The following is a 26,407-nucleotide window of genomic DNA, read 5'->3' as shown; positions in this document are numbered from 1 at the left end:
TTTGTTTTCAGTTTGACCCAAAATGATTTTTTTCCCAATTGCCAACAAAGTAAAAAAATCAATTATTTGCCCAATATTGCTAATCAACGCCATTGATACTTCAAAATATATTTTAATTATTTGTATTACTTAGAGAAAAAATATGACAATATAAAGATTATAGTAAATTAATGGTATTGAAAAGATAAAAGTAGGAATCTGGTGGAGATCCATCAGTAGGTGGAAATAAACAATAGCTGCCTTACTTGATAAATAATATGATGCTCATGGGTCTGTTCAGGTTGGTGACCAATAGCTCTAAGGTGTGTTTGGCACAGCGCTCACTTGAATGCTCAGAAATCACTTAAGTTTTACTAGTATAACTATGTAGTAAGGGGTATGATTTTTTTGCAAACATAGGTAAGCTGGTGAAAGCGCTAGTGTAGATGCAGCTATACCAAATAGCTTATTTTGCTTTGCCAAATTAGACTTTCTATAATGGTATAAGCACCTTTATACTGGTATAACTGAATGCATGTTGCCCCTTTACACTGGCATAAAGGAACAAAACAAGGCCTAATAGTTGATATCTTTATCTTTATTATTATTATTATTGCAGTAGCATCCAAAATGATATATGCTTTTATGAAAACGTTTAGTTGGTTTTATTGTTACCTCATTCTCCCTTCTTTCTCATTCACCTGTTTTTTCTGTATGAAAATGAGACCCTGGGCTCTCAGGAGCAGGGACTGTCTTTGATTTATTTGTACAGTACTTAAAAACAGTGGGGCCCTGACCTTTGATTGGACTTTCTAGGCACTTACCTAATCATAGAAATGTAGAGCTAGAAGGGACTTTGAGAGGTCATCTAGTCCAGACCCCTGCACCGAGGTAGGACCTAGTATACCTAGACCATCCCTGACAGGTGTTAGAAACCTCCAGTGACAGGTTCTTAGAAACCTCCAGTGATCTCCATTTGGAAGCCTGTTCTCGCCCTTAACTGTCCTTGTGCTGGCTATTCCTTATAACCCTCTTATCTTCAAGATGCTTACAGTAATTTTGTTCCAGTAACTTTCAAGGTTTCGAAGTTAGGCTGATTGGTCTAGAATACCCCAGTCCTCTTTGCTCCCCATTTTAAAGATAAGATACTATGTTTGCTCTTCTCCAGTCCTCTGGGACTTCACCCATCCTCCACTAGTTCTCAACGATAATTGCTAATGGTTCCAAGATTGCTTCATCTAGTTCCTCAAGTATCGTAGGGTGAATTTTCCTCTTGACATGAATACATCTACTTTATCTAAATATTCTTTAACCTGCTAATGCCAGTGAAAATGGTAAACACCTTCTTTAAACTCTACTTGTTCTTGCAAATACTGGATATTAAATTACAAGCAAAACAAAGCAAAATAAAACAAGTCAGCATGATTCTCCTGTCATGTTTATATACTCTCCAAGTGCCAACTCAATAGTATTATAGTGATGTCTCTGAGGACGAGGAATGTTACAGAAAATACATTAAATTTCATGCTTGATTTTTTTTCACTTCTGTTAGGCATTTGGCTTCAAATTCAAAGTTTTATACTCTCCATAGGAAAGAAATATATTAGATTTCTGAATGCTGGCTCACTAGATGTACGTTTTAAAAATTGCTGGAGTGACATTAGGACCTATGCTAGACTGTAATATACCAAATCTAGACTGAAAGTTATTCCCATTTCCAGACCAGGCAGCTAGTCAATTTGAAGTAGATTTATACAGTAACTCCCCACTTAATGTCCTCTCGCTTAACATTGTTTCGATCTTATGTCCCTGCTCAGTTACAGAACATGCTCCATTTAAAGTTGTGCAATTCTTCGCTATAACGTTGTTTGGCTGCCTGCTTTGTCCACAGCTGGCAGCCTCCCATCAGCTCCCCTACACCCCCCCACCACAGTGCCTCCCGCCTGCCGGCAGATCCCGCAGATCAGCACCTTCCCCCTCCTCCCCCCACCTCCTGCCCACGGCAATCAGCTGGCTTGTGGCGTTCAGGAGGGAGAGGGGAGGAGCGAGGACTCGGTGCACAGGCTCCCTCTCCCTCCCCTGCTTCCCAAAAGCCGCAAACCAGCTGATTGCCGCTGGCAGGAGGCAGGGGAGGTAGTGGGGAGGCTGCGTGCTGAGTCCTCGCTCCGCTCCCTACCCTTCTGCCCCTTGAACGTCGCAAGCCAGCTGATTGCCGCGGGCAGGAGGGAAGGGAGAGGAGCAAGGATGCGGTGCTCCTCCCCCTTCCCTCCCCTGCCTCCTGCCCGTGGCAATGAGCTGGCTTGTGGCGTTCAGGCGGGAGGGGGAGCCTGCATGCCATGTCCTCGCTCCTCCCCCGTCCCTCCTGAATGCCGCAAGCCAGCTGATTGCCAGAGGCAGGGGAGGGAGGGGGGAGGAGTGAGGACATGGCGTGTAGAGTAAAGGGGGAAGGGGGAGGAAGAAGAGGCAGGTTAAGGGTGGGGGCTTTGGGGAAGGGGGGGAGTGGGCGGGTCGAGAGTTGAGCCCCCCACCCCTGGTGCTTGCAGAGTAGGGGAAGCTGCCGCTGCTGCTGCGCAACATGCTTCTCCTAGCCTACAGCACCTTCAGCCTCTCTGCCTGCTTCGTTGTCTCCTGTGCCAGTGGGCTGTGCCTGTGTGGGGTAAGGTGGGGGGCACCCCCCAACTATAGCACTGTACTGTCTGGCAAAAAAAAATTTCCCTGGAACCTAACCCCCCCCCATTTACATTCATTCTTATGGGGAAATTGGATTCGCTTAATATTATTTCACTTAGTCGCATTTTTCAGGAACTTAACTACAACGTTAAGTGAGGAGTTACTGTACTCTTGGCTCTTCAGGTATTTTTCCTCTTGGCTTCCTCTCCATACTCCATTGTGACTACAAACATAGCACTCAGGCATATTAATTATATTGATAAAGCACTTTATCACAGACAAAACAGGAAATATGTACCTATTGTCTATAATCTAGAGGACTAAACCTCGTAGACCAGGTTGAAAGTCAGCTGTACTGTCACGCTTCCTGTAATTTAAAGGAATAAACCAGTTATGTACTATATGTGATTGTAATATATTTAGTCCACTCTTTTAAAACATCAACTTACTATTAAAGATGGACAAATGGTAGAAGAACCATATGTTGAGTATATCATTTGATGAAGTTTACTGGTGTTCACTGAATAAATATATTAATGAATAGTATGTGTTAGCCACATGGCTAATTGACGCATTACTTAGTTAGTACTGGTGACATTTGTCAGCTATGTTGGTCAAATGCTGCTCAATGAGCTTTGCCTTCTACAGCTTTCTCCTCTTGATTTACTTTCTCCTTGAAGTGTCTGCTTTTCTTTTTATAATAGGTGATGGGATATTGTTTCCTAAGTTGTCTTTACTTATCCTTTCAATATCTCTTTCCTGCAGTGCTAGTCTACTCACAGATAAGGTTTGGAATTTTTTACCTGACAGTTCATAGAATCATAGAACATTAGGGATGGAAGGGACCTCAGGAGGTTCATCTAATCCAGCCCCCTGCTCAAAACTGGACCAACCCCAATTAAATCATCTCAGCCAGGGCTTTGTCGGGCTGGGCCTTAAAAACCTCTAAGGATGGAGATTTACCGTTTCCGTAGGTTAACCCATTCCAGTGCTTCACCACCCTCCTAGTGAAATAGTATTTCCTAATATCCAAACTTGACCTCCCCCACTGCAACTTGAGACCATTGCTCCTTGTTCTGTCATCTGCCACCGCTGAGAATAGCCTAGCTCCATCCTCTTTGGAACCCCCCTTCAGGTAGTTGAAGGCTGCTATCAAATCCCCCCACACTCTTCTTTTCGGCAGACGAAATAAGACCAGTTCCCTCAGCCTTCCCTCATAAGTCACATGCCCCAGCCCCCCAATCATTTTCGTTGCCCTCTGCTGGAGTCTCTTCAATTTGTCCACATCCTTTCTGTAGTGAGGGGGCCCAAAACTGGATGCAGTACTCTAGTGCTGAATAGAGGGGAATAATCACTTCCCTCCATCTGCTGGCAATGCTCCTACTAATGCAGCCCAATATGCCATTAGCCTTCTTGTCAACAAGGGCACACTGTTGACTCATGTCCAGCTTCTCGTCCACTGTAATCCCCAGGTCCTTTTTTGCAGAACTGCTGCTTACCCAGTTGATCCCCAGTCTGTAGCAGTGCATGGGATTCTTCTGTCCTAAGTGCAGGACTCTGCACTTGTCCTTGTTGAACCTCATCAGATTCCTTTTAGCTCAATCCTTTAATTTGTCTAGGTCACTCTGGACCCTGTCCCTACCTTCCAGCGTATCTACCTCTCCCCGCAGCTTAGTGTCATCCGCAAACTTGCTGAGGGTGCAATCCATCCCATCATCCAGATCATTAATGAAGATATTGAACAAAACCGGCCCCAGGACAGACCCCTGGGGCACTCCACTTCATACCGGCTGCCAACTAGATATTGAGCCATTGATCACTACCCGTTGAGCCCGACGATCTAGCCCGCTTTCTATCCACATTATAATCCATTAATCCAATCCATAGTTTTTTAACTTACTGGCAAGAATACTGTGGGAGACCGTATCAAAAGCTTTGCTAAAGTCAAGATACAAGTTAGTAGCCAAAGGATTAAATTGGCTACCCACAGGTTGATATGAAAGACTGGGGTGGATGCGCACTGTTCAGAATAGCCACCCTGTCCCTCTTCACCTTAGCTACTAGGTACTCCTTCATCCCCCCCCCTTCCATTCTCTGTCTCTTTGCCCTTCTGTTACCATCTTCATTAAACCCATTAATACAATTTTTCAATCACCTTTATATTGCTTCCATTTCAATTCTAGCCATGTTTTGGCTTATCACTAAATTAGTTTGGGTAGCAAGCCTGAAATTAAATTCCTCTAATGTTTAAATGATCCGTCCCCTGCACTCGTTGGTCATTTCTCTTTATACTGTACTTCGTACAATGTCCAGGAATGAGATTTTGTTGCTCCTGCCCTCTGTCTGGAAGCATGCACCTTGAGACAGAAAAACATTCGTTTTTCAGGTCCAGTTAAAATAACCACTGTTAGTTCATGGAATCATTTCAGGGTGTGAGGATGTTTGTACACTAAATTTTGCTGTATAAACAATCTCTAGGGGTATGTTTGCAGCTAGTACAGTCAAGTTAACTAATGAAGTGAACAAGATATTAGGTGCATTTAGAGTGGTTCCAGGACCATTTGAAATAAAATATCCAGATATCTTCAGGTTTCTTCCAATACATGGTGAATGTCGTGTTTTCACGTACAGTAAAAAGATGAATTTAAAAAACAAATGACTTAAATTATGCTGTTCCCTACCTGGATGTTCTTTTTTTTAGTATCCATAATTTCTAAACAAATCAAACTTTGGCTAGAAAAGCTGAAGGACATTTTATTCTTTAAGATTTTTTGAGATAGGTCATGAAACTGGAGGACTTCTGCCTTTGCCTGACCTACTGTGACATTTTAAGTGACAGACCTTTTTGTGGGCTAAATAACTGTTACTTTGTTCTTTTTCATTACCATGCTGAAAAGCCAGAAGACTATATAAACTTCATACACATGGGGATGCTTTGGAGTATATTCTGAACAAAAATATGTGCAGAAATACTTCGTTATGAGCACATATAATTATGAAAATTAGTTATGCATAAGTGGAAATCTGCTGTAGGTTTGGATATTATGGAATATTCTGGATTCAGTGTGAAAAAACTCACTTTATAGCTGAGGCAAATATCTGTTTCTAGACGTGTATATGATTGAATCATTTATAGTCTATAATTCTTCAGTGCAGTGTGCTAGAAATATGTAATAGTTTTCAAAACAGTAAAATTGAAATACCAACATATTTGTGTTTGCAAATACATTATTTATTATTGCTCATATCTGTCATTTTATTTTTGAAGAAATAAAACAGAAGAAATAAGCAAGCACATAGATCAGAACGCTAGAACTCCAAACTGTCAGTTTACTTTTGTCTTCTGTTCTAAATGCCCTGCGTAGCTAGGGCAAGATATGACATATGGTTGTTAATCATTACTGGGTTCCAGCATTGGCAGCCTAGCTAGTTCTCCCAACCATGATAACCCTGGAGATGATCACAGAATGTTAGATCAGCCAGCGTATTGTAAATGGAAGAGTAAATTCCAGCTCTACATATGGATGATGATGTTGTTCTGAGATGGACTTTTAAAGACCCCAGAGCTGGATCAATCCAAACTTAAGAGGCAAACTGCCTTCCAAAAGTCAGAAATGAACTCCTTTTTATGTGGGTGGGTCCCTTGTCAATTAAAATGAAGTTTTTCAATGTTGCATTTGTGCATATAGTCAAAAATTGTAAATATGTCTACTCCACAGATCCTTACTCCTGTGTATATTTAGACTCATACCAGCTTTACTGACACAACATAAATGTGTTACTTTTTACTCCTGAAAAACCAGTATGGCTATGGGAGAGTGAGGAAGGTTCTATTTTGACTCAAGTATCAGAAATTGAATTTTCCCCCTCTCCCTATAACCAATTTTCTCTTCTGAAATTTGCACTTTTCATTTCCTCCCCTCTCTCCTCTCACTGAAGAGACAAACCCAAGTTCACAACAACAACAAAATCAATATTGTAAATACCCCAAGTCCTTACCTGGGTTATTTATCAACCCAAGACTCTTGGCTACTGCGATTGCTGACAAGTGGGGCTTTTACCTCCAGACTCATTCTTGTGAGCCATCAGGATTGAAATCGATGAGCATGCTATCTTCCAAGCATTTCAGAGACCAGTATCCTCTTAAATCACCTTCTGGTCCACAAGAATGGAAGCATTCGGGGTGAGAAATAGAAGAAATTATGGGCCAGATTACCCTGTAGCTGATTTTATACCAGTTCAATTCCATTGATTTCGGTGGAGTTAGTCCTGATTTACACTAGTGTTAAGTGAATATTGTATTATCATGTGTGTTCGTAATCCCAGCATAGAATCATAGGACTGGAAGGGACCTTGACAAATCATTTAGTCCAGTCCCCTGCACTCATGGCAGGACTAAGTATTATCTAGGCCACCCCTGACAGGTGTTTGTCTAACCTGCTCTTAAAAATCCCCAGTGATGGAGATTCCACAACCTCCCTAGGTGATTTATTCCAGTTCTTAACTACCCTGACAGTTAGGAAGTTTTTCCTAATGTCCGACCGAAACGTCCCTTGTGGCAATTTAAGCCCTTTGCTTCTTGTCCTATCCTCTGAGGTTAAAGAGAATAATTTTTCTCCTTCTTCTTTGTAGCAACCTTTTATATACTTGAAAACTGTTATCATCCCATCTCAATCTTTTCTTTTCCAGCCTAAACAAACCCAATTTTTTCAGTCTTCCATCGCAGGTCATGTTTTCTAGACCTTTAATCATTTTTGTTGCTCTTCTCTGGACTTTCTCCAATTTGTCCACATCTTTCCTGAAATGTGGTGCCCAGAACTGGATGCAATACTGCAACTGAGGCCTGGGTAAGAGTGGAAGAATTATTTCTCATGTCTCACTTACAACACTCCTGCTAACACATTCCAGAATAATGTTTGCTTTTTTTGCAATAGTGTTGCACTGTTCACTCATATTTATCTTGTGATTCACTATGCCCCCCCAGACACCTTTCTGCATTGCTCCTTCCTAGGCAGTCATTTCGCATTTTGTGTGTGTGCAACTGATTGTTCCTTCCTAAATGGAGTACTTTGCATTTGTTCTTATTGAATTTCAGCCTGTTTACTTCGGGCCATTTCGCCTGTTTGTACAGATCATTTTGAATTTTAATCCTATCCTCCAAAGCACTTGCAACCCTTCCCAGCTTGGTATCATCCACAAACTTTATAAGTGTACTCTCTGTGCCATTATCTAAATCACTGGTGAAGATATTGAACAGAACTGAACCCAGAACTGATCCCTGTGGAACCCCATTCGATATGCCCTTCCAGCTTGATTGTGAACCACTGATAACTACTTTCTAGGAATGGTTTTAAAATAAGTTATGCACCCACTTTATAGTAGCTCCATCTAGGTTGTATTTCCCTAGTTGTTTATGAGACGCTCATTAGACAGTATCAAAAGCCTTACTAAAGTCAAGATATATCACATGTATTACTTCTCCCCATCCACAAAGCTTGTTACTGTGTCAAAGAAAGCTATTAGGTTGGTTTGACATGATTTATTCTTGACAAATCCATGCTGACTGTTACTTATTACCTTACTATCATCTAGATGTTTGCAAATTGATTGCTTAATTATTTGCTCCATTATCTTTCTGGGTACTGAAGTTACGCTGACTGGTCTGTAATTCCCCAGGTTGTCCTTATTTCCTTTTTTATAGAGTGGCACTATATATGCCCTTTTCTAGTCCTCTGGAATCTCTCCCGTCTTCCATGACTTTTTAAAGATAATTGCTAATGGCACAGATATCTCCTTAGTCAGCTCCTTGAGCATTCTAGGATATATTTCATCAGGCCTTGGGCACCTGAAGATATCTGATTTGTCTATGTAATTTTTAACTTATTCTTTCCCTATTTTAGCCTCTGATCCTACCTCAGCTTCACTGGCATTCACTATGTTAGATGTCCAATCACTGTTAAACTTTTTGGTGAAAACTGAAACAAAAAAGTCATTTAGCACTTCTGCCATTTCCCCATTTCCTGAAGGGATTCCCAGTGAAGAATTTGGTATTTTTAAGACTGCGGTAGCATTTGTTTTTGAGGCTATTTTCTCTGTCTCCTGGGATTTTTTTAAAACAGTATGGGAACTTCTTGGGGGAGTATTACATTTTGGGGCCATCAACTTGAATTGCCCCGTAGAAATGGCAATTATAATAAATGTTGAGTGTTCTGTTGGTGGTGCTGAGAAGTGCAGCCATAAAGGCAGATGTGTTGTAAAGTAATTATTTTGTCAAGAGCTGAAATTGAAAGTTATGTCTTTGTAGTGAATATTCTGTTTTTTGACACCCAAATTAAATGTAAGCGGCACGATAATCTCTTCAAGATTCCTTTTGATTCTGATAGAAAATCCTGGAAGCTGCTTTTGTGATGCATACATTCACCCATTTGGTTATTTAAGCTGCAGGATGAGTTTTCAGAAAGTGGCTAATGGGAGCTGGAGTACTTGCAAATGTGAGAATTTTTTAAGTTTGAATTAAAGATACTTTTGTTTGTTTCTAGGTACATGCTGGGCCTCTCAGCAGTTCCAGCAATTATACAGTTTTTTGGCTTCCTGTTTCTTCCTGAAAGCCCCCGCTGGCTGATTCAGAAAGGCCAGACTCAGAAAGCACGGAGAATTCTGTCTCAGATACGTGGCAACCAAACAATTGATGAGGAATATGATAGTATCAAGAACAACATTGAAGAGGAAGAAAAAGAAGTTGGAGCAGGTAGGTTAGAAATTTCTTGGCATCTCTGTCTACCTATGTCACTAAAGAGGCAAGTAACAGGAAATTGTACTTCGATAATTTCATATGTTGCTTTTTTCTGATCTTGTAAATATTTCTATTATTATTATTATATTGGTAGTTTAAGTCTAAATAAATTTAATCTGTAGAACTGAAGATGCTGTTGTAAATGCTATCCTGATTTTATTTTTTAAGTGAGGAAAAAAATGAAGCTATATATTATAAGATTTTATGTTGTCACTTGAAATGTGTGTTTAAAGAAGGAATAAGCAAGGCATATAGTTCACAAATAATCTGTATATTGTAAGATGGACATGAGGAGCAGATTTATACTTAAGTTAAATATATCTATTTTGTATGTTTATTTCTATCATTGGGAAAAAAGATTGGGATGTAGGAAAAAGGACAAAATAGAAGCTATGGAAGGGTTAAAGGGTTAATCCCTCAAATGCCTGAAGTTATCCAGAAGCTATGTCCTGGCTGAGCAGAATCTCAGCAAGCAACTGTGGCAAGACTTACAGAACTAGACATATACATTATCATCAACATTTTAGTAAACACAGTCTTTTGAGGTCATATATGTTCTTTCTTTAGACTGTGGTGTGTCATTCAAATTCTTTGCATTTCTTTTACACCTTATCTGATCCCACAAATACTTGTGCATATTTAACTTTAAGCATGTGAGCAATTCCGTTGACTTCTTAATTTTTTCCCCCTAACTTTGTCTGTGATTGACAACTAAGGGACAGTAACTACAGTAATTATGTAGGGAAGCAGGAAGTACAAGACAACCTTTGAAAGTTTATCATTTCTGAAATCATCAACGAGACAACTTCTACTTCAGCTTCTTCAGAGTTGGTGGGAAGTGCAACAAGAGTTACCTGGTGGTTGTGTGTATTTAAATTTTTTCCCCTCTTATAGTACATAATCAAATTACTTTGTTGCTGTTGGCTTTGTGTCTGCGACAGGTTAAGCAGTTTGAAGTGTTTTGGGAGTCACGTGCATTTGGTTGGGATTTTCAAAAGTGTATGACTCAGGGAGTACAAGTCAAATCAGTGGTACTTGATGTGGGTAGCTGACTTACACACTTTTGAAAATCACACTCTAAAGCAAACATTTCAAAGCTATTCTAACTGTAGTAATTTTGTGCATGGTTTAAAACTGTGGTTCTCAACCAGCGGTACGTGTACTCCTTGGGGTACTCAGGTCTTCCATGGGGTACATCAACTCATCTAGATCAGTGTTTCTCAACCTGTAGGTCAGGAGCTGTGGGGAGATTGGGGGGGGGGGGGTCACAGGACAGGTTTAGGGTTGTCACAAGTGTAGGGCCAGCTTTAGAGGATGGCAAGCAGGGCAATTGCCAGGGGCTCCACGCCAGAGGGGCACCACAAAGCTAAGATACATGCTTAATATGTGGGTAGCAGGGCTCGGGCTTCAGTAGTTGGGAAAGGTTTGAGAACTAAAAAAGTTAGCATATATAAAGTAGTCTTTTTTTAGATAAATTCTTTCAGTCTGATAGTGTGGCTGCTTACTTTAAATAAATCAGGTTACAGCTTTTGTGGTGCCTGATTGTTAAAAATATATATGAAGTTAATGACCTAGTTAGGTTTCACTAAGTCAAATAATGGAAAAGCCTCTGTCCACTTATTTAAATTATTCTTTGAGTTGCTGAAAGTACCCAAAATCATGGCTCCTGCTCATGTATCTACTCCTAGTTCCAAGCAATATAAAAAGTACGGATGTAGCAAAGCACATATTGCGAGTGAAATCAAACATGAAACCAAGCACATTTAAATTTCATTCAGGATCCTTTTGAAAGTGCTGTTATCTGCATGAAGACTGAATAACTGGAGTTTACGTGGATGATGTGTGTGAGCTTGCATAGTCTGGATTCAGTGTGGGACTGCAACAAAATACTTTCTTTCCCCCATTCCTTCCACACACACATATACTCTACTCCCACCTGTGGACAAGATCAGTGACTGCATCACCCTCTGTGCTACTTTGCATGAGCTGCTATATAATCATGCATCTCTTGACTCCTCCCTTGGCCTGCCCTAAATCATACCTTATGTGACAACCTTGGGAAGACACAGTGGGTGTGCAGAGGTTTCCCCGTCATGGTGACTTCATGTGTAGCTCTCCCTTGTAACAGAGGCTTACGTGATGCACTGCACCTCTGCTGTTGGGTTCAATTCATCCGGAATGATCTACAAAATTCAACAATATTGCAGTAGATGGTGATCAATCTAATGTTCTGCTCCTATAGCAGACTATCCAGCGATGGCCTTTGCTCTTTGGTTAACAGTCTACTTGTGTCTGTAATGATAAAATGTGTTCTCCATAAATAATCCTTTGTTTCTGGAAACAGGAGGGAGGCATCCATCTCCTCCTTTTTCTCCTCTTATTCCTCCAGCCTGGAATGGTTGTTAATTTTTGTACATTCTGAACTCAGACCTGGCTTTGGGCTGAATCTGAGAAGTGTTTTTGCCCTCTGAAATGGTGTAGCTGATTAATCCTTGATTTCCCACAGAACTTGTTCCTGATCATCAGAGTCAAAACGGGCATTCCCACCTCCATTCTTGGGTTTTATGTTCTCCTTCTCAGAGCTGGTGCATTCTTTCTTCTTGTAGGTTAGTTCCTCATCTTCATGTGGTTTCATCTTGGAACAGATTTTCCTGTAAAGTTAATTGGGTCAGGACTTTTTCTCTACCAGTACCCTGAATACATGGTTATTCTTGGCTACCATTCTGTTCTCCAGCTGCTCTATTATTGAGCTGCACTTTGCCAATATTTTTGCAGGAGCAGAGTTTTCCAGTACCCTCGTTTATTTCTTGTAACTTTTCTTTCATGACAGTGTTTAGGTTCTGTCACTCTTTGAGTCTGTGGTGTTTTGCGACAACAATTTTAAACTGGTCCTCCAGAAGGGTCCTAGAGGTGTGTTATTCATTAATTCTGAAAAGTAACTCTTCCATTAGTTCCCTTTTGAATACCTTTATCTTTACTGAGAGTTGCACTGTCTGGCAGGCCTGCAGCCCAAAAATATATTGGTGTGCTTGCTGCTATGGACATCAGCGAAATTTGAGTGTAATAGAGCGGGTGTTTCTATGATCGTGCATTATGGGTGCAGAGCTCCTCTATGTCACCCTTGCTGAGGGGTTAGAACCGTGTGTAAAACGCAGTAATTATTGCTGAGTCATGCTGTTGCGTGGCTCTTATCTCTAAACATGGTGTAAGATGGGTTGGTGTCTCTGACAGAAGGAGCTAGGGATCCTTAAGGAAAACAGAACAGAGAGGTTTGTGTAAACAGCTTAGCCCGAAGCTTTTGTTGTCTATCACAAAACCAAATACCAGGAAGGGCATAGGTCTGGACTAGTGCTGTGTGTATATTTTGTGAGGATCAGGCAGAAAAATGTCCTGCTTAAAGGGGAATTTCAGTTTTATTCTTGGCTTTTCAACAATTTGAATTCAGATCAGTTTTCTTTATAGTCTTCTTGAAAGAAACAAGCAGAATTCTTTCCATCTGACAACACATAGTCTGTAATAGATTTTGACTGGCTTTGAGCTGAAGCCAAAGAACGACACTGTTGGATGACCTACAATTCTGAGAATGTAGGCAAATGAAATATGAAGATATCCGATGTCCCCAAAAATGTTTAGGGAGAGCACTAAGCAACATATTGTGAGATAGTGTAATTACAAAATGACTCCTGCAATAATTTGGCCATGAATGTGGAACATGTCAGACAGTTAACACATCTAAAATAGTGAACAGTAGATAAACAAGGCAGCAAATAAAAAGTTATTCTGATGCTCCTTCCATTTGTTATCATGCCCTTGAAAGGCTGGCTTAATTTGTCAACCACATCTCTGCTCTTCATTGAAAAGTGCACTGTATAATAAGCATAATGGTCATGTCCTCAGTGAGACAAATAAGGTGAAGACTGTATATTTTAAAAGGATATATTTACTCTGTTTCTAACATTTTAGATTTCAGAGTAGCAGCCGTGTTAGCCGTAGTAGCAGCTTGTGGCACCTTAGAGACTAACCAGTTTATTTGAGCATGCTCAAATAAATTGGTTAGTCTCTAAGGTGCCACAAGTCCTCCTTTTCTTTTAACATTTTAGAGTAGTGCTAAAATGTTGGTCCTAAATCCATTCACAAGTAACACAAACTTCCAAAAGTTGTTCTGTAGTATTGGCGAGTAGATCATGTGATCATACTATGAAGAATCCTTTCTAAGACTTCATTTCCCTAGCAGTAAAGTTTTCTGAGTGTCATGTGTAGATGTTATTTTCCTATCTTCACAAAATCTAACTGTAAGCCCTGGTTTTTAAGGTAGCATTCTGTAAGTAAATCCTTGGTCTGGAAATTTAACCTGGAAAGGGAGGATAATTACTTTGCCCTTTAAAGGTCAGATGTTCTTCAGGGAAGGATGTGATGCACCACTAAACTACAATCCAGAACAAAATCCCCTTTACTTACAGCCCAGGAAGAAAAGACTTATTCAAAGGCTGCTTCTGAAGACAAGACACCTTTCAGGCATTCACCACGAAAGTTCAGATTTGCACATTTCTATTTTTTGCATTTTTGTTGACGTTCCTAGACAGAACAACGGTAGAGAATAGTCTGACTCTACTCACTGTAACAAGACTAGTTTGATGTCAGTCTGTTATTTGTTCAGACATTATCAGTAGGAATGGGACAGAGTTCACTTCATGAAAGCTAATATTAATAATTGGTGTCTGCTTTCAATAAGTAGAACTTACATTAAAGATTTTTTGGTCAGCTCAAGCTTCAACAGGGTGTTACATCCTTTGAAAAAGAAAATCAGGCCTTTGAAAGTGCAGTAAATCTTCCACATATCAACTTTATGCCAGCCCCACTAAAGGAAAAGTGTATGAATTAAAAATGTACGAACAATTTCTTAATCTACAGAAAATTCAAACCAGAACTATGGAAAATAGTAAATCAAGGAAATTTGGTCTTCATCAGTCTTTAGAATACTTAACATACACCGGTTGCTTCAAACCAATCATCATCTATAGATTGGAGTTGGATGGCAACACTTTATATATTACTATATTCATTTTGGTCTAGCTACAGCTATAGCTCAAGTTTTAAAAATATGGAGAGAAAGGCAATCAGACTTTGCTCCCATGAGGCAAAAAGTATGTTCCTTTGTACTTGGGTTACACCAGTGAGAGTAACTAACTTGGCTTTCAAGTCAGTTTCCAGAAGTTAGAGACTTCCAATCCCAATTTCCATACAATTTAGAAGCTCAGTTGAATTCTAGGAAACTGTAAAAGCAAGAATATTTCTTGGATTTGAAAGAAATATGTCATCCAAATAAATTCAGTATTGTTAAGTCAGCTTTATAGCACTGTAAACTTGCATAGTGGTTTACAAGCTTAGAACAAGATACATGCCATGCTCCAAACTGTTTGCAACCTAATGGACAAGACATAGATGAGATGGGGCACAAGACATCAGGTAAAAGAGCATGTACAGAGGTGGTTGGTTTGAAAGATTCCTGGAAGTAGTAAGCTTGCTGGCGGGGCAGTTGCTTGGCTGACAAGTAGAGATTATTGTGTACAGCATAAATAATGGCAATGGGACAAAAGGAACTGGAAGGAGGAAGGACTAAGGGAAATAGGAAGGAAGAGCAAAGATGAAGGGGTAAGGTTCTGTAGAGTTGAGGAGGTAGGCTTACTCCTTCTCTGAATAATTCAGTAAAGAGATTCAAGGGAGGTGACATAGTGAAAGTGGAGAGATGACTTTTGTAGTGACATTGAATAAATTGGAGCGGGGAGCACAGCCTTGATTAATGCAGGCTTCTTGTCTTCACAATGACGGTTTTGATTATGTGGATGATGAGGACAGGGAAGATTTTGATTGTTATGGTGAACGTGGCAATGCTTAGTTCATGGCCTGGGGCCTGTGCCATTGGGATAGATTCTTCAGTGGTGTAATTCTATTTACCTAATATGTTTGGACAATAGTCTATGAGGTTTGCTTCCCTCAAAATGACTGTGATATCGAATCTGCTACTAGTTTCAGTGCTAGAATTTGCTGGTGAAAGAACATGCTTGTTAAAGGCTATAAATGTGTCCCTTCAGAGTGGGTGGAGAATAACCCAGCAACACTGAAAGAAGAGCGTCTATATAGCAAGTTCAATTTAAGGTCAGATTGGTTGAGTATGTAGTGCAATCAGCCTGGTGAATAGTCTTTGATTTTCAGGTTGATTTATCAGAAGCAGCTAGGGAAACACAACTTTGAATTTCCTGATTTTTGTGTGCATATGCATTAACCACACAACTTGTGCTATCTTTGAGCATATGTTTTTATGTGGTAGTCATATTGATATAATTTTGGATAAGAAATAAGCATACGTAAATATAAAAAGCATATCCATATTGTGCTTAAAAGGAAATGAAATTATGCTACCTTCAGAATAGCTAATGGTATTCAAGAGTTGATTTAATTAAAAAGAAAAAAAGGTCTGTTTTTTCACTATTTGCCTGCAGGTTCCAACTTCAGAACTGAATATACAATTCCAAAAAGATTACTCCCATTGTAGCTGCATATTTACATGTAACAGGGATTTAGGCAAAAACGCAGTGTTACGTGAAAGAGTTAAATGGGCATAGGGGAAAGATTTCTTTGACCACTAGGAAACAATTGTAACACTCCACTACAGTTCAACAATACCATTCATTGTTTGGTCACAGAACATACTCTGACAGCTAAAATTGGAGGTAAGCTTGTAGCTTCTTTGCTCTTTAATCTTGTGAAGATGAGTGGGAAACTGTAAAATAGATGTTTTAATTTGATGAATAAAAGTCCATATAATTATTTAACACATTGAAATTCCTATGATGAAAGGACTAAAGTTGAAGAATAGGTTTCCTTGATAAACTTCTGTTTGTTCAGACATTAGTTATTGAAGCATACCTTTTTTAACATTATTAATAGTCACCTTGCTAAGTTGTGGGTGCCATGGTTACAGGGCTAGTTTCCACCTCCCTTCTCCCCCTTCCGGCACTCTGAGTTCATAGATTCCAAAGCCAAAAGGGACCATTGCGATAGTCTAGTCTGATCTCCTGAGTAACACAAGCCATAGAACTTTCCCCAGATAATTCCTAGAGCAGAGCTTTTAGAGAAACATCAACTCTTGATTTAAAAATTGTCAATGATAAAGAATCCACCACAACCTTTGGTAAATTGTTCTAATGGTTAATTACTCTGATGGTTAAAAATTAATAATTTATTTCCAGTCTGAATTTGTCTAGCTTCAAATTCCAGCCATTGAATCACGTGATACCTTTCTCTGGTAGATTGACGAACCCTTTATAATATATTTGTTACTCATATAGATACTTATGAAGTCTAATCAAGTCACTCTTTAACCTTCTCTTTTGTTAAGCTAAATCAATTGAGCTCCTTGCGTCTATCGCTATAAGGCATGTTTTCTAACCCTTTAATCATTCTCTGGCTCTTCTCTGAACCCTCTTTAATTTATCAACCTTCTTCAGTTTTGGACACCAGAACTGGACACCATATTCCAGTATTGGTGCATCAGTGCCAAATATAGAGGTAAAATTGTTATGCTGTCTGAAGTGGCTCACAACTGTGTGTGCCTACCTCAGGACATGCACCCCAAACTGGTGGTATGTTCTATAATTAGGTTTCGCCAAGCTATTAACAGATGTGAACTCCTGGATCACTATACCAGTCTTACCATGGAGTCAGATGCAGTCCCCAGAGACATTCCAGTCTGTCTTGCCACCCAGACAAACTGGTCTTTGATAAATGGTCACTTATACCAAAGATAACATCACATTTAAGTTGCTCCCAGTCCCAAGAGATCAGTCGCTTACCCCAGATCAATTGGTACTCTAGATCTTACACCAAAGACAATGCTGATTGCCAATTCTATAGAAAACTAACTAAAGGTTTATTAGCTAAGAAAAGGAAGTGAGAGTTATTGAGAGGTTAAAGCAGGTAAAATATATGTACAGGTGAGTCAGTCTATAATACCAAATTGTAGCAGAGATGTAGTAACCTGCCAGTTTCCCAAAAGTCTCTCAGGGCTACCCGGAATATCTCTGGGGAACTCTGTCTTCTCGTTCAGTTGTAAGAGTCCAAACAGTTCAGAGATGAAGGATCTTTCCTTGAATCCATGCTTATAGCTTCTTTTCACAGAAAACAAGCTGACAGTGTCACTAATTAAACAGGCTTTTCCTTTGATGATGGAGAGTGAGGAATCCATTTAGTCTTTAACCTCTGGTCATCACACACAATAGCCACTTGCTTTGAAATTTTCTGTTAAAGTTCTTCATTTGCATTCCACAAGGCTTCTTTCTCCTCTGATGGGTTATTTAGTTACAGGGATATACACAATGTAAATGTTTGCTATTACATTATAACAGGATAGTGATAAGCTAGCAGGATAACTGGCATCTTGTCAGTGAAGCAAAACAGGATTTTATTAAGGGAAATTCTGTATCTGTTATGAATAAACCTACTGCAGCAGCTGGTTTTAAGGTGGGAAAAAAGGATTTATCTCATTTCCATGATCCCACAAGGATCAGCAGCAGTCGTATCTTCATCGAAGAACGTTTTAATTTATCTCATCAACAGGTAAAATAGATATTTTTCCATTTTAAAATATTGCTTTCTATTAATGTTGCATTTACATGTTTGTAAAAAGAGGAAGTAAATACCCAGGAAAAAAGCAAATTTTTTTCCTTGTTGGCACTTTTCTCCAGTGAATCAATTTATTAAAACTTTGTTCCACAAAAGAGAAATTGTTCAATGATCTTTCATAACACAGTATATCTGACATATTTTATCAAAGCTTTGTGTGTTCTACCTCGGAGGAACTGAACTGAACTTATTGTGTAGGTTACAGACTCTCTCAACACATGCAGAAAAATATAACAAAAGGTACTAATTAAGATAAATAAGAATAAAGATATTACTAGTAAGAAGGCTTACATTTTTTCCCTTATTAAATTAAACATATAATACCAGGGCCAGAGGTGCTGCAAACAGCTGGAATTTCCAAATCAAAACCTACATTATTTAGGAAACTTTACATACCATATATACTCATTCATTAGCCCATTCATTTATAAGCCAACCCCCAAAGATGGATAGGTAAAAATAGTAAAAACTGTATGAACCGACCCTATATTTCAGGGGTGGGCAAACTTTGGCTCCCGGCCCGTCAGGGTAAGCTGCTGGCTGGTCGGGATGTTTTGTTTACCTGGAGCGTTCACCGGCACGGAGCCCCTCAGCTCCCAGTGGCCACGGTTCACTGTTCCCAGCCAATGGGAGCTGCGGGAATTGGCTGGGAATGGCGAACCGTGGCCACAGGGAACTGAGGGGCTCCATGCCTGCAGACACTCCAGGTAAACAAAATGATGATGTATTAGATATTCAATTCAATGATTTCATAGAGTTTAAAATCATCAAATTTTGGTGTAGACCCATTTATAAGCCGACCCCCACTCTTTGATGCATCACTTTTTTACCAAAAATATTTGGCTTATGAATGAGTATATACGGTAATCTGTTCTGTTGAAGCATGATATTTTATTGTTTAAGGATGAACTGTGTACATGCACACAATTTTCTAAATGGGTGGTTAGCAATGTTTGCCTGTTGTTTCTAAATGTTCAATATATTAGAAAGCATTTAGCTGTTTCTTTAAACATTCTATTAAGGAAGATTTAAAAGTTGTTAATGTCTAGCCTCCTATTTAACAATGTGACCAAGAATTTCAAAAGTGATGTATGGTTTTGGATGCCTTGGTTTTGGATACCCAAATTGAGACCCCTTAACAGGGCCTGATTTTCACAGGATGAGTTCTTGGCACTTTCTGAAAATCAGAGCCTTTAAGGTATCTTAAGTTGAGCATCCAAAAACTGATGTACTAGAAATCACAAGTCAGTTAAAAAACCCAATCTAGATTAATATAAATCATAGAAACGTAGGGCTGGAAGGGACCTGGAGGTCATTTAGTTCATCCCCATGTGCTGAGTCAGGATGAATTAGACCTAGACCATCCCACAGGTGTGTGTGTGTGTACCTGTTCTTAAAAACTCTAATGACGGAGATTCCACAACCTCCACAGATAACCGTTATGTATACATCTTTTGTTTTAAAGGCCAACATAATGATACAATCCCAGTCATATAAGGACTGGCTGGAGTTTTGGAACTCGATACAGGAAATTATTGGGTGAAATTCTGTACTTTATGTTAAGCAGGAGGTCAGATTAGAAGATTATAATGGTTCCTTCTGGCCTTAAAATCTATGGAATCTGTGAAATGTCACCCAATTGATAACTTTTTTCCAATAATACACTATTATAAAACATCTTATTGCAATTGTAAACATGGAATTGGAAAGATGTTTGACAACTTGTCTTGTTAGAATTTGGTGTTCTATCAGTTACTATGAACTTGTTTTATTTGTAAAATGCATGATTGTAAATGTGAAAGTTGTGTTAGGAGGATGTGGATGTGACCCAATCATACAGAATGGACTTAGTTAAACATAATTCATTTTTAATGAAGTTTGGCATCAGTAGTTTGTTAATATTGGGCATGAACTGTTAATGCATCACTCATGTTGCCTCGGGCTTATAATGTGTCACAGCACAGTACCTGTCTTATTTCTTAATTATTAGCACAAAGAGAATTGGATAAAATCCCTCCCTGACTACTGTAATTACTTCCTCTGGGTAAATTCACTACATCAGGACAAGTGGGAATGTTAATAGTTTCAAACACCATGCAATAAGGAATCACTTCTGCAGCATTCGGAGCATGGGATAGGTCTACATTTTTTATTTCCCACTTTTATATGAGTTTCTTTTTCTTAGATTGTAAGCTTTTTGTGACAAGGACATTCTCCCTCTCTCTATGTACAATACCTAGAAAAAATAGGATCCTAATCATAATCTAGGACTCTGTGCATAAACATAACTATAATCTGAAAATTTGTTGGAGTCAAGGTATATAACTTTAATGATAGCTTGTAATAGCTTTGCTTCATGTATATTTTGTTAAGACCTTTAAGATTTGTATATCTTCTTAAACACTATGGCCTTTAATGGCACCCGATTCTGGAAAGTATCTGGGAACTTTAACAGAAGATCACTAAAATCAGTGTTCATAAAAAAGGGCAACATGCCACAAATAAATGGAATCAAGCACAACGAGAAACCGTTGTCCTTCCCTAATTACATTATAGCATAGTACTAAAACAAAAAACATGAGACAGCCATGCACAAGTAGAACGGTTCCAATATTTAAAGCTTTAAATACAAAAAATAATATTTGAAGCACACTGCCTGAACAGTAACCCATGCAGAACACACTGATTGCTGAGTCATGGGTGAATGCCTTTAAAGTAGTTGTCTTGCTGCCCCATTCTGCAAAGCTGCTGTCCCTGAGCCAGATTCTTCTGCGTTGGCTAATGTTTAGTGCCTTGGTCCCCAAGTTTGTCTCATTGAAATCAGTGGGTTGAGGCCCTGATGATGGCATGTGATGGAATTTGTTTTCCCAGTTTTCTTTTTAAAAACTGGCATATTTAATTCATACAGTGATAGAATACCCTTTAATACCTACAACCAACCTTTCAGTTACAACAAAGGAATAGCCATCAATAGCCAGACAGTGTTAACGGCTCATCAACGCCCATCAAGAAAAGAATCCACTATCCCAGAGACTCCTTAGAGAGGGCACCTATGCAATGGGGACTGCTTGACCAATGGGGACTGCCTGATCCCCACGTCACAGCAAGGATCTTTCCAGCAAGCTGAAAGCAAGTATAGAAGAGGAGAAGTGACATTATCACATTGCCTCTACCCCCCCCCCCCACCTCAACGCCTGTAAGAACGTCTGAAAGATAAAGATTCTGAACTGGGGAGTTTGGTACCAGGCTGGAAAAGGCTCCAGTCTGTGTATTGAAGAACTGTAACCTGCTTGTAACATCTGTCAGGGTGAGAAAAGCTGTTTGATTCATCTCTTGTTTAGACTAAAAGTTTAGGATTTAGAATGAATGTTTCTATTTTTATTTCTTAAGGTAACTATCTCTGACTTTATGCCTACTACTTATAATCATTTAAAATCTATCTTTCTTTAGTTAACAAATCTATTTTATATTGTACCTTAAACAGTGTGTTTTGGAAGTCAGTTCAGGTTAACAATGGCGGTTACAAGTACATTACCTTTTTGTTGCAGTGGCAAACTAGGTAATGACTGACGCTACTCATATGAGTGCACAGCGTGAAAAAATACTTCTGTTGTTTGTTTTAAACCTGCTGCCTATTAATTTAATTTGGTGATCCCTAGTTCTTGTGTTATGAGGAGGAGTAAATAACACTTCCTTATTTACTTTCTCCACACCAGTCATGATTTTATAGAGCTCTATCCTATCCCCCACTTAGTCGTCTCTTTTCCAAGCTGAAAAGTCCCAGTCTTATTAATTTCTCCTCATACGGAAGCCGTTCCATAACCCTAATAATTTTTCTTGCCCTTTTCTGAACCTTTTCCAATTCCAAAATATCTTTTTTGAGATGGGATGACCACATTTGCACGCAGTATTCAAGATGTGGGCGTACCATGGATTTATATAGAGGCAATATGATCTTTTTTCTGTCTTATTTTCTATCCCTTTCTTAAGAATTCCCAACATTCTGTTTGCTTTTTTGACTGCCACTGCACACTGAGTGGATGTTTTCAGAGAACTATCCACAATGACTCCAAGATCTCTTTCTTGAGTGGTAACAGCTAATTTAGACCCCATCATTTTATATGTATAGTTGGGATTATGTTTTCCAATGTGCATTACTTCGCATTTTGCAAAGTAGTGCAATTCTGCGCTTTGCTGAATCATAGAAAATTAGGGTTGGAAGAGACCTCAGGAGGTCATCTAGTCCAACCTCCTGCTCAAAGCAGGACCAACCTCAACTTAATCATCCCAGCCAGGACTTTGTCAAGCTGGGCCTTAAAAACCTCTAAGGATTGTGTGATGTTCCCCTCTGGTGTTGTCTGGACCAGTGATCTGCTAAGCCACTCCAATCCTTGACTCTGGGAGCCAGCCTTACCCTGCTCTGCTGTGAGAACCCCCACTCCTGGGCTGTTCATGCACAGCCTCTGGCATGTAAGCTGATCTTAACACTTTCAGTGTCCTTACAAATGTAGATGCTTCTCACTACAGGCTGGCTCTTCAGCCAGGCTCTCCCCTTTGATCAGTCATTCGGTTGCTTGGTGGTGGTGGTGGTGGTGTCGTCTGCAGATGTAGGTGGAAGAGAAAGAGCATGGCAAAATGTCTGTCCCTTTTATCGTGACCTTTCTTTCCTTCTGGCTTTGCACACACCCCCATCTCCTTCAGAGTCAGATGATCATTATCTCATCGCAGTCCCAAACTGCCCAAAGGAAGGGGTTGACTCCCCTGAGGGCCTAACAGATTCTTTTGTTGCTGCCACACCAGTGTCCATTGTTCCTGTGAGGCTGGGCTGGGTTTGTCCCATTCGTGCCCTGACGAGGTGTGAACTGCCTCTCTGTTCTTGGAGAGTTTTTGCCTGGTCTTGCTTTAAGCCATGAGGATACATTTTCAGCCTCATAACTATGTACATGAAATTATAACCTATACCATTACTGTAACAGTTACTGTAACATCACTATAACCATGCTTAGTGCATTATGAGCCTTCCAAAGACACCCAACATGACAAACTTTGTATTGGATACCACACAATCATTTTATAAAGATGAACATGTGGGTGTAGGGTGTCCCACCGAGATACAGAGTGTCACAGATGGACATTCCACCACCTTCCTAGGTAACCCATTCCAGCTTCAACACCCTCCTAATGAAACAGATTTTCCTGATATCCAACCTACACCTCCCCCACTGCAACTTAAGAGCATTGTTCCTTGTTCTGTCATCTTCCACCACTGAGAACAGCCTAGCTCCATCCTCTTTGGAACCCCCCTTCAGGTAATTGAAGGCTGCTATCTAATCCCCCCTCACTCTTCTCTTCTGCAGACTAAATAAGCCCAGTTCCCTCAGCCCCTCTTCATAAGTCATGTGCCCTAGCCCCCTAATAATTTTAATTGTCCTCTGCTGGAGTCTCTCCAATTTGTCCACATCCTTTCTGTAGTGGGGGCCCAAAACTGGACGCAGTACTCCAGATGTGGCCTCACCAGTGCTGAATAGAGGAGAATAATCACTTCCCTCGATCTACTGGCAATGCTCCTCCTAATGCAGCCCAATATGCCCTTAGCCTTCTTGGCAACAGGGGCACACTGTTGACTTTTATATCCAGCTTCTTGTCCATTGTAATCCCCAGGTCCTTTTCTGCAGAACTGCCGCTTAGCCAGCCTGTAGCAGTGCATGGGATTCTTCCATCCTAACTGCAGGACTTTGCACTTGTCCTTGTTGAACCTCATCAGATTTCTTTTGGCCCAATCCTTTAATTTGTCTAGGTCACTCCGAACGCTATCCCTACCCTGCATCATATCTACCTCTCCCCGCAGCTTAGTGTCATCTGCGAACTTGCTGAGGGTGCAATCCATCCCATCATCCAAATCATTAATGAAGATGTTGAATATTTGATATCCGCTTGGTATTGGCTGCCAACTAGACATTGAGCTGTTGATCAATACCCATTGAGCCCGATGATCTGGCCAGCTTTCTATCCACCTTATAGGCCATTCATCCAATCCATACTTTTTTAACTTGCTGGCAAGAATACTATGGGAGACCATATCAAAAGCTTTGCTAAAGTCAAGATTTATCACGTCCACCACTTTCCCCATATCCACAGAGCCAGTTATCTCATCATAGAAGGTATTCAGGTTGGTCAGGCATGACTTGCTCTTGGTGAATCCATATTGACTGTTCCTGATCACCTTCCTCTCCTCCAAGTGCTTCAAAATGGATTCCTTGAGGACCTGCTCCATGATTTTTTCAGGGATTGAGGTGAGGCTGATTGGTCTGTAGTTTCCCGGATTCTCCTTCTTCCCTTTTTAAAAGATAGGCACTATATTTGCCTTTTTCCAATCATCCAGCACCTCCCCCAATCACCATGAGTTTTGAAAGATAATGAGCAATGGCTCTGCAGTCACTTTAGTGAACTCCCTCAGCACCCTCTGATGCATTAGATCCGGCCCCCTGGATTTGTGCATGTCCAACTTTTCTAAATAGTCCTTAACCTGTTCTCTCACCACTGAGGGCTGCTCACCTCCTCCCCATACAATGCTGCCTAGTGTAGCAGTCTGGGAGCTGACCTTGTCTGTGAAGACTGAGGCAAAAAAAACATTGAGTACTTCAGCCTTTTCTGTCTATCACTAGGTTGTTTCCCCCATTCAATAAGGGTCCCACACTTTCCCTGACCACCTTCTTGTTGCTAACATACCTGTACAAACCCTTCTTGTTACTCTTTACATCCCTTGCTAGCTGCAACTCCAATTGTGCTTTGGCCTTCCGGATTACACCCCTACATGCTCAAGCAATATTTTTATTCTCCTCCCTAGTCATCTGTCCAAGTTTCTACTTCTCGTAAGCTTCCTTTTTGAGTTTAATCTCACCGAAGATTTCTCTGTTAAGCCAAGAGAAAGAATGTGTAGAAAGAATAGTAAATATGGCAGGTGACCAGCTTGGCTTAACAGTGAAATCCTTGCTGATCTTAAACACAAAAAAGAAGCTTACAAGAAGTGGAAGATTGGACAAATGACCAGGGAAGAGTATAAAAATATTGCTCAGGCATGCGGGAGTGACATCAGGAAGGCCAAATCACACTTGGAGTTGCAGCTAGCAAGAGGTGTTCAGAGTAACAAGAAGGGTTTCTTCAGGTATGTTATCAACAAGAAGAAAGTCAAGGAAAGTGTGGGCCCCTTCTGAATGAGGGAGGCAACCTAGTGACAGAGGATGTGGAAAAAGCTAATGTACTCAATGCTTTTTTTGCCTCTGTCTTCACGAACAAGGTCAGCTCGCAGACTACTGCACTGGGCAGCACAGCTTGGGAAGGAGGTGACCAGCCCTCTGTGGAGAAAGAAGTGGTTCGGGACTATTTAGAAAAGCTGGACGAGCACAAGTCCATGAGGCCGGATGTGCTGCATCCGAGAGTTGGCGGATGTGATTGCAGAGCCATTGGCCATTATCTTTGAAAACTCATGGCGATCGGGGGAGGTCCCAGACGACTGGAAAAAGACTAATGTAGTGCCCATCTTTAAAAAAGGGAAGGAGGAGGATCCGGGGAACTACAGGCCAGTCAGCCTCACCTCAATCCCTGGAAAAATCATGGAGCAGGTCCTCAAGGAATCAATTCTGAAGCACTTAGAGGAGAGGAAAGTGATCAGGAACAGTCAGCATGGATTCACCAAGGGCAAGTCATGCCTGACTAATTTAATTGCCTTCTATGATGAGATAACTGACTCTGTGGATGAGGGGAAAGCAGTGGACGTGTTATTCCTTGACTTTAGCAAAGCTTTTGACACGGTCTCCCATCGTATTCTTGCCAGCAAGTTAAAGAAGTATGGGCTGGATGAATGGACTATAAAGGTGGATAGAAAGCTGTCTAGATTGTCAGACTCAACAGATAGTGATCAATGGCTCCATGTCTAGTTGGCAGTTGGTATCAAGCGGAGTGCCCCAAGGGTCGGTCCTGGGGCTGGTTTTGTTCAATATCTTCATTAATGATCGGGAGGATGGCGTGGATTGCACCCTCAGCAAGTTTTCAGATGACACTAAACTGCGAGGAGAGGTAGATACGCTGGAGGGTAGGGATTAGATACAGAGTGACCTAGACAAATTAGAGGATTGGGCCAAAAGAAATCTGATGAGGTTCAACAAGGACAAGTGCAGAGTCCTGCACTTAGGACAAAAGAATCCCATGCATGGCTACAGACTACGGACCAAATGGCTAGGCAGCAGCAGTTCTGCAGAAAAGGACCTAGGGGTTACAGTGGAC

General features: G+C 40.4%; 1 protein-coding gene across 1 annotated transcript in view; it reads left to right on the top strand.

The window, feature by feature from the left end:
• SLC2A13 (solute carrier family 2 member 13) overlaps positions 1-26,407 on the top strand; it is a 317,159-nt gene that overhangs the window by 90,497 nt on the left and 200,255 nt on the right. Inside the window, exon 3 of the mRNA XM_007056429.4 lies at positions 9,189-9,397. Within this exon, the coding sequence (XP_007056491.3) occupies positions 9,189-9,397 (209 nt within the window). The remainder of the gene's footprint in view (positions 1-9,188; positions 9,398-26,407) is intronic.

The sequence above is a fragment of the Chelonia mydas genome, chromosome 1, assembly GCF_015237465.2.
Source record: "Chelonia mydas isolate rCheMyd1 chromosome 1, rCheMyd1.pri.v2, whole genome shotgun sequence".
NCBI classification, from domain to species: Eukaryota; Metazoa; Chordata; order Testudines; family Cheloniidae; genus Chelonia; species Chelonia mydas.
This window is presented reverse-complemented; position numbering and strand designations above follow the sequence as displayed.